We start from the raw sequence: 15272 nt of genomic DNA, 5'->3' as shown, positions 1-15272 counted from the left end.
GCTGCAACCTACATGTGACACATTTACTCACCCTCATGTCATTCCAAATATATTAATTAAACCAATTAAAGTCAACTGACTCTTAAAAATACCATCCTTTGTGTTCCACAGTTTGGGTGCACTTTTTGTTTTTTTCTTTTGTGTTTTCTAATTCCCCTTGTTCAAAGTTGTGTCCCATATAACCAGTGTTGCATAAAGGAAGTTAAACTAAAGGCACTTTTTTATGAAAGGTGAATATGTATATATATATATATATACATATATATATATATATATATATATATATATATATATATATATATATATATATGTAACAGACACGCCAGGCTCCAACACCAACCAATCACAGCGCACACCCTATTTACTAATCCTAAATACTAATACTAAAGGGTGGGCTGAGTACGCACCGAACTCCCTACGACAGCCTACCACTGGACTCACTCCATTCCAGTGCGTACTTGGCTACCAGCCACAACTCTTCCCATGGTCAGGAGAACCCTCGGACATTCCTTCGGTCAACTACTGGTTCTGAGAGAGCGAGAGGGTCTGGGACGCGGCCCACCACCAGTTACATAGATGCAGGATGACAGCTGACCTTCGCCGCTCTGAAGCCCCAGCATACGAACCTGGACAGAAGGTCTCGCTGTCAACCTGAAACATCCGCCTGCGTCTACCATGCCACAAACTGAGTCCCAGATTCATTGGCCCATTCACCATCGCAGAGCAGATCAACCCAGTCACCTTCAAACTCAACCTTCCCCTTGAGTATCGGATCCACCCCAAATTCCATGTGTCACTCCTTAAACCTCACCATCCTTCTGTCTCCCTCTCCACAGAGCCTGGCATAGCCCAAGCCCCCCTGCCACTCATCCTTGATGATGGAGCTGCCTGCAAGGTTCATGACATCCTGGACTCCTGGTGTCATGGTGGACAGCTTGAGTATCTAGTGGACTGGTAAGAATATGGTCCAGAGGAACGCTCATGGGTCCCACGCAACGACATCCTGGATCCGAACCTGCTAGAAACCATCCATTCCAACCACCCTGACAGACCTGCTCCATGGGGAAGAGGACATCCACCACGTCATCGAGGTCCCCGGCCCTCAGGAGCAGGCCGTGGGGAGGGGGGTACTGTAACAGACACGCCAGGCTCCAACACCAACCAATCACAGCACACACCCTCACTGGAATACTAATCACACCCACCTGCTCCTCATCCACGTACAATCAACCACCACGAAAACCACACACACACACTCAGTCACCGTCTGGTTTCGTTCGCAACTAGGTCAGTACCTACCTGCTAAATCTAAGGACTAACCTATTACCCAGCGTCTCCATCGTGTGTGTTTGTGTGTTTGTCAGCTATCTCCAGCGTCTTGTGTTCCTACCCTCCGGATCAACTCACCTCTCCAACCTCCAGCACCATATCCTCACTATTCACTACCTGCTCCTCTGCTTGTGCCTTAATCAACCGTGTTCTCCTGTTATTCCAGTCTCCTGTCCCTGATTACCATAACAATATATATATAAGCAATAAATTATCAAAAGCACAAGTTAGTGCATAGAATAAATAATGACAGCTCAGCATAGCTGTGGCAACGTAGGCAACAGTGGTATAACATCTGGTTATGCAGGTGCATATGGGCCCGGGCAGATTGGGGGTCTGCCGAGAAGAGAGGAACTTTCCCAGCAATTCCCCAGAATTTCCCTTTTCTGTCAGTTTATCAGAATTCTCAACTATGTTTGGAACATTTTATGTTTGTTAAATTCAGGTTTTTGTTTTGACCAAGAGGCCAGCGGCAGACAGTGGGTTGAGCATGTGTTGGATCAAATCAACCTTCTTAAATCAACACACGCTTTGCCTAAAATAAACTTTATAGACATAAAAAAACTTTGTGCATTTCACAGCATTAAACATTACTTTTAAACAGAAAAAGATGGAATATTTATCTACATATTTACATCTAGTCTATTCACATGGCAATCTCTTTTTCCAGACCTTTTTCCAGAAGGTTAAACTCATTTATTCAATATTGTTACTGTGTATGCAAGTATTACAAGAACTTGTCCTATCCCTTTAAACTAGACCAAATTTTTTTAAGTAACGTCAATAATGTTTGATTGAAATTATGAAATCAATGAAAACGATAAAAGACAATCAAGAATAAAGTAAAAAATGTTCAATAATATTACATTAGACAGCTCTAAAGTGTGAGAAACAAATCCTCAAAGAATCTGCCATACGGACATTCCATTTACCTTCTCCGATTTCATTGGTGGGGGGGCGGGGGTGCCAGGACATTACTGCATGCTATTTAAGAGGTAAGCATTGCCACAGGTGATTGAGAAGAAGTGAGAAACTGGAGCAACTGAAGAAACAGCAGATTACTAGTCGTGTGTGTTCATAATAAAATACCTGCTCAAGCATTGGTAAGGACATTTCATGAGACTAAATATATTTGTAATAATTATATTTATAATGTAAATTATAGTTTAATTGCGGCAAATATTTTTGCAAGTTTTACTAAATTAAATTAAAATACTAAATGATTTGAGATGTTGCATGTTTGTGTGTGTGTGTGTGTGTGTCATAATCATAATTAGTTAATCATAATTAAATCATAATTAAAATAAAGGTATGTTTGTTTTTTAACTCTTATTTTTTATTTTATTTTCCACAAAGGAAGTGAACATAGTTTTGTAATATCCATAAAATAATATAGATAAACTCAGATTTATTCATAAACCTGTAAGCATTTTATCAAATTTTGGCCAGATTTTGAAAATTGCCATTACTGTCTGGAAATTAATGAAAACCATGAGATATAAATTGATGAATGACCTAAAACTAAGTATATATGGAAACATTTAAAGGTATGTTTAACAGTTGTGTAACTGCGCAAAACAGACAATTTAGATGGTTCTAATTCAAAAAAGAAAAGAAGTTAAAAAAAAAAGAAGTGAGAAACAAATCTTTACGGTATCTGCCATAGGACATTCCATTTAGCTTATTTTAATTCATTGAAGGGGATAAAAACACCAGGACATTACTGCATGCTATTTAAGAGGTAGAAATGCCCACAGGTGATTCAGAAGAAGTGAAAAATTGGAACCACTCAAGCAACAGTAGATTACTAATCAGTGTGTTCAGTGTAAAATACCTGCTAAAGGATTGGTTATGAGACACCATTATGCTAGTGTGATAAATATAGTAACATTGGCTTAGGAGTACTTTGGAAATCCATTGTCACTTGACACAGTCATTGCACCAAAATGCAACTTAAATCTCTGTTACACAAGGAGAAAGCCATACATCAGTGCTACGCTGAACTGCTGTCGAGTTCTCTGGGAGTTCTCATTCCACAAAATGTCCAAAATTTGCTGGAAGTGGGGTTGTTATTATTGTTCTAGAAAAGTTAATGGTTTAATGGTGTTAAAAGATTACTTATATATATATAGAAACACACATTAACTCTTCAATAATATATTGCCTTGCAGACTCTTATCACCACTGGACTCTTTCCAGGATGAACAAATATTTTTTTATTATTTTACATATTTTGTTCGGTAGGTGAATCAGTGTAATTCCTTATAAAAACAATCAACTTATGAATAAATGTATTAAGTATAATAAAATATGTCTATAAAAACAAAACAATTCTTTGATTAACCAATATGTCAAATGTTAATGTAGAAAATATAACTGTTTCAGCAACCACAGAAAATGCTGCAATTCAATCCACAACAACAGACTCAACATCATCACCATCATCTTCTTTCACAACCACTGCACTTAGAGTACCTGCCAATGTTTCTTGGAAAGTGATTGAGCTCCACTCTTCAGACACATTCATACCTGAATACAGTGATTCAAAATCTCAGGCTTTCCAGGATAGGGCTAAGCATGTTAAGGATGTTGTGAGTTAAAACCCACTTTACTGATTAACTACCAAGACATTTTACATTTACATTTTACATTAAGTTCAGTCATAAAAACACATCATATCAAATTAAATGTACTTATTGGAACTGCATGTTAATTTGTTACAGATTGAGACAATCTACAAATTGAAATATCCTTCCTTCATAGGAGTTCTTGGCTTAAGTTTCAGGTAAATATAGAATATGTTAATGTTTCATATTGTGTGTGTGTTTGATATTGATATTTGATAGTATAAATCATATTAAATTATATATTCTTTCTATAAGGGTTAGGTTTAAGAGTGGTTAGGGTTAGGAGAATTCAAAGTTTGTACAGTATGAATTTCAATATGTCGATGAAGAGTCCTCATAAAACACAAACACCCAGTATGAATACAGTATGAGATTGTTTCTGAAAATTTAATTCCAGAGCTGGGTCGGTCATTACCACAACAGACATCGTTTTCAACTCTACAGAGATTCTCCCATCAGATCTCGAAATTGCAGGAACATTACTGAATGAAATTGAAACTCTCAATGTTCTGAACATAACTTCTATCACAGTTAATGATGAAGGTATATTTTTTTTTAAATCTTGTTTTGTACATGTCTGAGACTTTGTACCAACCGGACAATGGTCAGATTAGACATGGTTTCGCTTAAACTATAGTTTTTCATAAATAATTTGTAAAAACACACATACAAAATGTACACACAGTTGTTTATTTATTTATTTATTTTTGTCATTGCTTTTGTAAGTGCCATCTAAACTGAAAAAAAAATTTCTTATGAACCAACAACAGAATATTTATCAGACATAACAATTCCTGCTTCAACAACGAGAGCAACAACAAAGACTTCCGCAATCACAATAGCTCCTGCTGAAACATCCACCACTAGTGTAGAAGAAACATATACAACAACAGAGACTTCCACAATCACAACAAGTGCTACTGAAAAATCAATGATTAGTTCAACAGAAACATCTACAACAACGGAGGCTTCCACAATCACAACAAGTGCTACCGAAACATCCACCACTAGTTCACCAGAAACATCAACAACAACAGAGACTCTCACAATCAATACAATTCCTGCGGAAACATCCACCACTAGTGCTGCAGAAACATCTTCAACAACAGAGCTCTCCACAATCACAACGAGTGCTACTGAAACATCAACGACTAGTTCACCAGAAACATCTACAACAACAGACACTTCCACAATCACAAAAACTCCTGTGGGAACATCCATCACTGTTGCTGCAGAAACCTCCTCAAACACAGGGATTTCCACAATCACAATGAGTGCTACTGAAACATCAACGACTATTTCACCAGAAACATCTTCAACAACAGAGACTCCCACAAATGCAAAAACTCCTGCGGAAACATCCATCACTGGTCCTGCAGAAATATCTTCAAGAACAGAGACTCCCACAAACGCAAAAACTATTGCGGAAACATCCATCACTAGTGCAGCAGAAACATCTACAACAACAGAGCCCTCCACAATCACAGCGAGTGCTATGGAAGCATCAATGACTAGTTCACCAGAAACATCTTCAACAACAGACACATCCACAATCACAAAAACTCCTGTGAAAATATCCATCACTAGTGCAACAGAAACCTCTTCAAACACAGAGACTCCCACAAATGCAAAAACTCCTGCGGAAAAATCCATCACTGGTGCTGCAGAAACATCTTCAACAACACAGACTTCCACAATCACAATAAGTGCAACTGAAACATCAACGACTAATTCACCAGAAACATCTTCAACAACAGAGACTCCCACAAACGCAAAAACTCCTGCGGAAACATCCATCACTGGTGCTGCAGAAACATCTTCAAAAACAGAGACTTCCACAATCACAACAACTCCTGCTGAAACATCTACCACTAGTGCTGCAGAAATATCTTCAACAACAGAGACTCTCACAAACACAAAAAGTGCTACTGAAACATCAACGACTATTTCACCAGAAACATCTACAACAACAGAGCTCTCCACAATCACAACAACTCCTGCAGAAACATCTATCACTAGTGCAGCAGAAACATCTACAACAATAGAGCTCTCCACAATCACATCAACTCCTGCTGAAACATCCACCAATGGTGTAGCAGAAACATCTACAACAACAAAGACTCCCACAATCACAACAACTCCTGCTGAAACATCCACCACTGGTGTAGCAGAAACATATACAACAACAGAGACTCCCACAATCACAACAACTCCTGCGGAAACATCCACCACTAGTGCAGCAGAAACATCTACAACAACAGAGCTCTCAACAATCACAACAACTCCTGCAGAAACATCTATCACTAGTGCAGCAGAAACATCTACAACAATAAAGCTCTTCACAATCACATCAGCTCCTGCTGAAACATCCACCACTGGTGTAGCAGAAACATCTAAAACAACAGAGACTCCCACAATCACAACAACTCCTGCTGAAACATCCACCACTGGTGTGGCAGAAACATATACATCAACAGAAACTCCCACAATCACAACAACTCCTGCTGAAACATCCACCACTGGTGTAACAGAAACATCTACAACAACAGAGACTCCCACAATCACAACACCTGCTGAAACATCCACCACTGGTGTAGCAGAAACATCTACAACAACAGAGATTTTCACTATCACAACAACTCCTGCTGAAACATCCACCACTAGTGCAGCAGAAACATCTACAACAACAAAGACTCCCACAACCACAACAACTCCTGCTGAAACATCCACCACTGGTGCAGCAGAAACATCTACAACAACAGATACTCCAACTATCACAACAACTCCTGCTGAAACATCCAGCACTGGTGTAGCAGAAACATATACAACAACAGAGACTCCCACAATCACAAAAACTCCTGCTGAAACATCCAGCACTGGTGCAGCGGAAACATCTTCAACAACAGAGACTTCCACAATCACAACAGGTGCAACTGAAACATTCACCACTAGTGCACCAGAAACATCTACAAAAACAGAGACTCCCAGAATCACAAAAAGTGTGACTGAAACATCAACAACTATTTCACCAGAAACATCTACAACAACAGAGAATCCCACAATCACAACATCTGCTGAAATATCCACCACTGGTATAGCAGAAACATCTACAACAACAGAGACTACCACAATCACAACAACTCCTGCTGAAACATCCACCACAAGTGCAGCAGAATCATCTACAACAACAGACACTCCCACAGTAACAACAACTCCTGCTGAAACATCCACCACTGGTGTAGCAGAAACATCTACAACAACAGAGACTCTCACAATCACAACAACTACTGCTGACACATCCACCACTGATGTAGCAGAAACATCTACAACAACAGAGACTCCCACAATCACAGCAACTACTGCTGAAACATCCACCACTGGTGTAGCAGAAACATCTACAACAACAGAGACTCCCACAATCACAACAACTACTGCTGAAACATCCACCACTAGTCCAGCAGAAACATCTACAACAACAAAGACTCCTACAATAACAACGACTCCTGCCGAAACATCCACCACTGGTGCAGCAGAAACATCTACAACAACAGAGACTCCCACAGTCACAACAACTCCTGCTGAAACATCCACCAGTAGTCCAGCAGAAACATCTACAACAACAGAGACTCCCACAATCACAACAACTCCTGCTAAAACATCCATCACCGGTGCAGCAGAAACATCTACAACAACAGAGACTACCAAATTCACAACAACTCCTGTTGAAACATCCATCACCGATGCAGCAGAAACATCAACAAAAACAGAGATTACCACAATCACAACAACTCCTGCTGAAACATCCACTACTGGTGCAGCAGAATCATCTACAACAACAGAGACTTCCACAATCACAACAGGTTCAACTGAAACATTCACCACTAGTGCACCAGAAACATCTACAAAAACAGAGACTCCCACAATCACAAAAAGTGTGACTGAAACATCAACGACTATTTCACCAGAAACATCTACAACTACAGAGAATCCCACAATCACAACATCTGCTGAAATATCCACCACTGGTATAGCAGAAACATCTACAACAACAGAGACTACCACAATCACAACAACTCCCGCTGAAACATCCACCACAAGTGCAACAGAATCATCTACAACAACAGACACTCCCACAGTAACAACAACTCCTGCTGAAACATCCACCACTGGTGTAGCAGAAACATCTACAAAAACAGAGACTCCCACAATCACAACAACTACTGCTGAAACATCCACCACTGATGTAGCAGAAACATCTACAACAACAGAGACTCCCACAATCACAACAACTACTGCTGAAACATCCACCACTGGTGTAGCAGAAACATCTACAACAACAGAGACTCCCACAATCACAACAACTACTGCTGAAACATCCACCACTAGTCCAGCAGAAACATCTACAACAACAGAGACTCCTACAATAACAACGACTCCTGCGGAAACATCCACCACTGGTGCAGCAGAAACATCTACAACAACAGAGACTCCCACAGTCACAACAACTCCTGCTGAAACATCCACCAGTAGTCCAGCAGAAACATCTACAACAACAGAGACTCCCACAATCACAACAACTCCTGCTAAAACATCCATCACCGGTGCAGCAGAAACATCTACAACAACAGAGACTACCAAAAACACAACAACTCCTGTTGAAACATCCATCACCGATGCAGCAGAAACATCTACAAAAACAGAGATTACCACAATCACAACAACTCCTGCTGAAACATCCACTACTGGTGCAGCAGAATCATCTACAACAACAGAGACTCCCACAATCACAACAACTACTGCTGAAACATCCACCACTGGTGCAGCAGAAACATCTACAACAACAGAGACTCCCACAATCACAACAACTCCTGCCGAAACATCCACCACTAGTCCAGCAGAAACATCTACAACAACAGAGACTCCCACAATAACAACGACTCCTGCCGAAACATCCACCACTGGTGCAGCAGAAACATCTACAACAACAGAGACTCCCACAGTCACAACAACTCCTGCCGAAACATCCACCACTAGTCCAGCAGAAACATCTACAACAACAGAGATTCCCACAATCACAACAACTCCTGCTGAAACATCCACCACTGGTGCAGCAGAAACATCTACAACAACAGAGACTCCCACAGTCACAACGACTCCTGCCGAAACATCCACCACTGGTGCAGCAGAAACATCTATAACAACAGAGACTCCCACAGTCACAACGACGCCTGCTGAAACATCCACCACTGGTGCAGCAGAAACATCTACAACAACAGAGACTCCCACAGTCACAACAACTCCTGCTGAAACATCCACCACTAGTCCAGCAGAAACATCTACAACAACAGAGACTCCCACAATCACAACAACTCCTGCTGAAACATCCACCACTAGTCCAGCAGAAACATCTACAACAACAGAGACTACCACAATCACAACAACTCCTGCTGAAACATCCACCACTGGTGCAGCAGAAACCTCTACAACAACAGGGACTCCCACAGTCACAACAACTCCTGCAGAAACATCCACCACTGGTGCAGCAGAAACATCTATAACAACAGAGACTCCCACAGTCACAACGACGCCTGCTGAAACATACACCACTGGTATAGCAGAAACATCTAAAACAACAGAGACTCCCACAATCACAACAGCTACTGATGAAACATCCACCATTGGTGTAGCAGAAATATCTACAACAACAGAGACTCCCACAATCACAACAACTCCTGCTGAAACATCCACCACTGGTGTAGCAGAAACATCTACAACAACAGAGACTCCCACAATCACAACAGCTCCTGCTGAAACATCCACCACTGGTGTAGCAGAAACATCTACAACAACTGATGGAATAGGTATGTCTTTTACAAGTTTTCCATTCAACAGGCAACCCTCTATGGACGCCATTCAGCTTGAGCAACAATTGGCTAACTATTTCACTCACCAGACGTTTTACATAATATGCATGAACAATGCAACTGAATTCAACAAAGCATATTTAATTTGTCTGAATTATTCTTTATGTTTGCATGTGTATTTATTCTACTATTTCTTAGCACATGGCTTTCTCTTTTCACTTGACTTCAGCCACCTAACCACAGTTGGTGAAACTGCTTAATCTCTTGGCCTTCTGTAGAAATAAGGTTCGGGTCTAAAAGGCGTATTATAGGACTGTATATGGGACTGCTGCAGACATCTGATTTTATACTCTTTTGGGCACTGAAGGCTCTTTTGCAGTTGGTATATCTTATTAGCACAACAAGAAGAACCTGAACCTGAGATGAAGAATTTTTGGGGATCTCTTCTCTATAGGGTAGCTCCAGCAGCATTGTCTGGTACAGGTACAGGTAGGGCTGACACAGAAGAGACTATGCTGCTTGCGTCTAACAGATATTCTCCAAAATGTTGCTACTGGGATGTGAAGAGACACAGAGGAGACGAATTGTTGAATAAAGTCATTATTTTAATTTTCTTCGCATAAAAAAGCATTCTCTCCATTTTATAACATTTTCAATTATGGGTTAACCACTGATTGCAGATGGACTGTTTTGTTGATGTATTTCATACTTTTCTAAACCTTGAAAGTGTAATTTACTTGGCAGTCAATGGGACAGTGACAAGCCTCACTGTTTTCATCCAAAATATCTTAAATTGTGTTCCAAAGATGAACAAAGCTTTATGGAACCCTTTAAGTGCCCTGTCTGAATGAGGCACCTGACATTTCCCTTTCACTGGCTTTGGTTTGTAGAACTTGGATTCAGGTTCTTCACACACTGTCCACAAAAAGTTATCTGTTGATCTTAAGGCTGAAATGGTAGATTCCTCTTCAGGAACTCGAGCTGCGTCAAGAACGAATGGGGAACGCGTCCAGCGTGACGTCTCTGAATAATGTGTATATTCAGTCCAATGGAAGGGCGAGACATCATAGGCGGGTGACGTCAGAGACCAGGAAGCATAAAAGCATGAGCGGCGAAGCCGGTAATCAGCCTTGTGTCTTCAGCAAGCACTCTCTGTGTGTGTCAGTCGCTATCTGTTTGTGAGTCTTATTTAGTGTCGTTTGTCCACTGATAAACTCCATTGTCAAAGCTTCAATCAAAAGCTTGCGAGCCTTTTCTTCACTCTCAGAAGGCTCTCTTTGAGGAGAGAGCTTTCACTGGCGTTTCTCGCAGAGCCAGCCCCGCTTTCGCAGAGGCAGAGCGGTGGTTGTGCTCGCAGGATTGCTTTCGGATCTGCTGGAAGGAATGAAAGACGGGCAAGTCCATTTCTTCTTTCTTAGCCACCAGATCCGGCGCCCGCTCTTGGGGGTTCAGAAGCCCGTGTTTGCGGTACTTTCTCCCCGATGAGAGGGCACGACGCGCTGCCTGTCTTTCTCTGAGGAGATTGATGTGGAAAGATGTCAATGAGCTCGCATGTTGCAGGAGCATCCGTTGCCAAGCACCAGTTTCACAAACATATTATGTCTAATATTATAATAAGCAGCAATGATGAAGAGTGGAGCTTGCGCAGTCGGCTCTCGGAGGGCTGATTTTGCTTTTCTCGCTGTTAAGCGCTCCGCTCTCGCCGGGCACGCTCCGAGGAATGTGTCCGTGCATGTGATCTTGCTGTTACGGTTGCACTGGTGCTGATGCACGCCGGCGACCACGATAGCGGGAATCATACATGATCTGGCAAGTGGGTTGGAGACGGCTCGTCCTATCTCCACCCGTCTTCACTAGATCTAGAGCTCGTTCTCGAGGCTTGGAAACCAGCGCTGCGGTTTCTTCACCCTCTGAGACAGCTCGCTGCTGCTGCTGCATGCTCTCTCGCTGGGCATCTCTGAGGAGTGTGTCCGTGCATGAGATCTTGTAGTTGCGGTCACGCTGTTGCTGAGGCATCTAAGGATGTAATTTATTGTGTGAGAACACATGTGTACCGCTCTTCCTCTGAGGAGGTTGAGGCGGTCAGGGGCTGCTGGGCGGAGCAGTCACAACCATGTTCCAGCCCCCCATGCCAGGGGGCTGGAACATGGTTGTGCTCCGCAGACGCTAGAGTCAGAGTGGCGCTCCCAGGCCAAAGACTTCTAGTGGAAAGCAGTTCTACGGACCATTGTTTTTGCTGGTTAGCCTTCATCATAACGTCCTGACGCTTAAGGCCTAGGACATTTTGAGGGCCAGCTCCCTCTGGGGAAGAGTGGTGTACACCCCATTACACGGTGTCCGTCCCTCCTCAGTGCCCTCAGGAGATCGTTCTGCCAACCCTGCCGGTGTTCCAGGGTGCAGCGATCTCCGGGGTGCGCTTCTCTCAGTTACCGTCCAGAAACGTAGTGGTGCTGAGAGGCTCGCTACCTCTATGTAGGCCTCAAGAGCAGCTAGTACGGTCATCCCCTGCCGGTCCGCCACTTCAGGGCACCGAGCTAGTGGCTCTAGGCACACCAGATGCCAGTCTCACGAGACTGGTTCCCTTAGGAGGTCACATGGCGGTGTGGGAGCCCCTGCCAAGTGTACTTCACTTGGTCCTGCCCCGAGCAGGCTCTGGTCTAGTCTTCCTAGCTGACGACGTTGGTCTGAGGACCGTAGTTTTAAGGAGACTTCAACTACGAGAGTCCTGATGCTGCGGATCTAGTACGGTCATCCCCTGCCGGTCCGCCGCTGAGCTAATTTACTCCAATGCCACCAGTGATCAGTCTTGAGAGGCTGATTCCCTTAGTAGACTATTTGGCAAAGTGAAAACTAGTGCCAAATGTGTCTCAGTGGGTCCTGCACACTGTAGTGAGAGGCCACAGAATCCAGTTCTGGTGGGCCCCAAACAGGCTCTGGTATATGAAACAGAAGTAGACTCTCTCTGAGGACGGAGGCAATCGACGTGGTCCCTCCTTGGGTTGCAGAGTCCGGGTCCCACAGCTGGTACTTCACTGTTCCGAGGAAGGATGAGGTGTTGTGTCATTTTTTAGATCTGTGCTTTTTGAACCGCTCAGTTCGAGAACTGGTGTGTCACGATAAGGGATGCACCGAATCCAGGATTCGGATTCGGCCGAATACTGGGCTTTTTGACGGGGTTCGGTTTCGGTCAAACCTAGTTTTTTTTTTCACCGAACCGAACCCTAGGCTTGCGCTACGCTGGTCGACGTCACGCGGCCGTTGATTGCGTGAAGGTGTTTATATGAGGAGGAACAAGGCCTGACAGTTCGCGCTAAACTAAACTGTTCAGGAATCTTGAGCGGCTGGGACGATTTATACCGTAGCAATACACAGCCAGCCAATCACATCTGGTGCTGACGTTGAGATAAGCGTTTTTTTCGGTGAGCATTTGATTCCTCTTAGAGAGGACCTCTTCAGTGGTGGAAGACAAACCACTGCTGGCAAAAATGGCAAAAATCTACCTCTGTGCCCAGTGAAAGACTTTTCAGTAGCCTACTGCTTGGGACATTCGTTCCCACACTCGCAACCGGCTGTCACCTCTTAATGCAGAACGTCTTGTTTTTTTTTAAATGAAAATCATTTTATGTGAAAGATTAGAGGGTTTCACGTTATTTTAATTATGATGCAGGAGATGTGTGTGATCTTACGTAATATTTTTCGAAATATTTGGCTACTGTTCTAATCGTAGCCTATCCTACTGTTATAAACGAAAACTAAACAGCCTGCTATACATGTTTATTGAGTTAATGTTCAATTACATTAATTTCAGTTACCAAACATATTCTGAATTTTAAAAAGAAAAAAAAACTTTTCTTTGCATTGCCGCACTTTTATTGAACGGTTTTGGTTGTTTACTTGGGTAATCATAAGCTTGGTAATTGTCAAAAAAGTTTTTCTCACTTGTCATCCTGGCATAATGTTGCCTATTCTTTTTTTTCTTTTTTTTACAGTTAAAATAAAATAAAATTAAAAATACATTGCTGTGGACATTGTTTACTTCATTAATGTGTTTTACTGTGTTAATGGAATAAGGATGTGAGTAGGATTCGGTATTCGGTTTTGGTATTCGGCTGAACCCCAAAAATCTGGATTCGGTGCATCCCTAGTCACGATCTATCAAAAACATCTTCATCGGAAGTTCCTGAGGTTTGCTTTTGAGGTCAAAAGCCTACCAATGCGGATCTTCCACTGGCCTTGCACTCTCACCCATCACTTTCACGACTCGAACACATTGACGATTGGTTGATATCAGCTCAATCTGAGCAGATGACGGTTCGGCACCGAGGTGTCGTTCTCGCTCACATGAAAGAGCTGGGGTTAAGACTTAATATCAAGAAAAGTGTTCTTTCAACAGTAAAGAGAAACACTTATCGGGGCATTGTGTGGGATTCGACCACGCTGCAGGCATGTGGATCACGTCAATCCTCACTGCAGTCGCGAGAGCGAGAGAAGGCCGGTCACCCACTGTCAAGCAGTCATGGAGATTGCTGGGTCTGTTGGCAGCTGCATCCAACGGGAATACTATTGGCCTGCTGTACATGAGACCCCTATAGTGTTGGCTTAAGACCGAGGGGCTGTTAGTACCCCTGTTCTGGCCAGGCCGGGTATGGTTCCTGGGCCTGATTTCTCTTTTTGACAGCACTCCATGGGAGGTTCCCATCAGGAGAGATCTCCTCTCGCAGCCGGAGGGTGCGCCCCGCATTGGAGCTTAGAGGCTTTAGGTGTGGTCTCTGAGGAGGCACAACTCTTAGCTCCCTCAACAAGGAAACTTTATGCCTTGAAGTGGAAGCTTTTCACTTATTGGTGCGGAGACCACCAGCTCAACCCAGTTAACTGCCCGGAGGGTACAGTGCTGGATTTCCTGCAGGCTCTCCGCAGGGTTGACCCACTCCACCCTGAAGGTCTACGTGGCGGCCATGGTGGCCTACCGTGGCCCTCTTGGTGGCCAGTAAGTGGGCAAAAACCCTCTGGTTACATGTTTCCTCCATGGTGCGCTGAGGCTGAGGCCTCCGGCCAAAAGAAGCTTATGCTAAGCGGTGAACAGGATGCTATCCTAAGCCTCGAGTAGTCTGATCTCCCCTCTCCTGGGGGTCAAGACTCACTCCTTCTGAAGTTTGGCCATTGGATGGGTTGTCCCTGATTTCTGTCAGGCTCCTTCTCCTTCTCTTGCTTTAGCTGTGCTCTTCCACACTAGGCAGAGATTTGAAAGTATGGCGGCGTGGGCATTCTCGTTCCCCATTCATTCTCGACGCAGCTCTAGTTCCTGAAGAGGAACGTCTAAGGTTACGTATGTAACCCTGGTTCCTCGAAGCAACGAGACGCTGCGTCGCAGTGCCACACTTCCGGCATCTCTGGCCAGTGCTTGCTTCATCCTTTGATGCTGATTACCTCATGCTTTTATGCTTCCTGGTCT

At 43.3% G+C, this 15272-nt stretch overlaps 1 protein-coding gene across 1 annotated transcript; it reads left to right on the top strand.

Annotated features, from left to right (window-relative positions):
* The first annotated feature begins 5463 nt into the window (after positions 1 to 5463).
* On the top strand, positions 5464 to 10313 carry LOC127945854 (mucin-2-like). Its single transcript, XM_052542355.1, has 4 exons — positions 5464 to 5758; positions 6989 to 7408; positions 7991 to 8610; positions 10275 to 10313. Exons 1-4 carry the CDS (start codon positions 5464 to 5466, stop codon positions 10311 to 10313), a joined length of 1374 nt encoding a protein of 457 aa, XP_052398315.1.
* Positions 10314 to 15272: the final 4959 nt, after the last annotated feature.

This window comes from Carassius gibelio, chromosome A1 (genome assembly GCF_023724105.1).
Source record: "Carassius gibelio isolate Cgi1373 ecotype wild population from Czech Republic chromosome A1, carGib1.2-hapl.c, whole genome shotgun sequence".
NCBI lineage: Eukaryota > Metazoa > Chordata > Actinopteri > Cypriniformes > Cyprinidae > Carassius > Carassius gibelio.
Note: the sequence above shows the minus strand (reverse complement) of the source record. Positions and strands in the feature narration are given on the sequence as shown.

Excerpts from the sequence above, each read along its gene's own strand:
- LOC127945854 (XM_052542355.1), top strand. The coding sequence starts at position 5,464 with ATGACTAGTTCACCAGAAACATCTTCAACAACAGACACATCCACAATC. Across the intron at positions 5,759-6,988 it reads TGCGGAAACATCCATCACTG|AAACATCTACAACAACAGAG; the intron begins GTGCTGCAGAAA and ends CTATTTCACCAG. Across the intron at positions 8,611-10,274 it reads CCAAAAACACAACAACTCCT|GGTAGCTCCAGCAGCATTGT; the intron begins GTTGAAACATCC and ends TCTTCTCTATAG.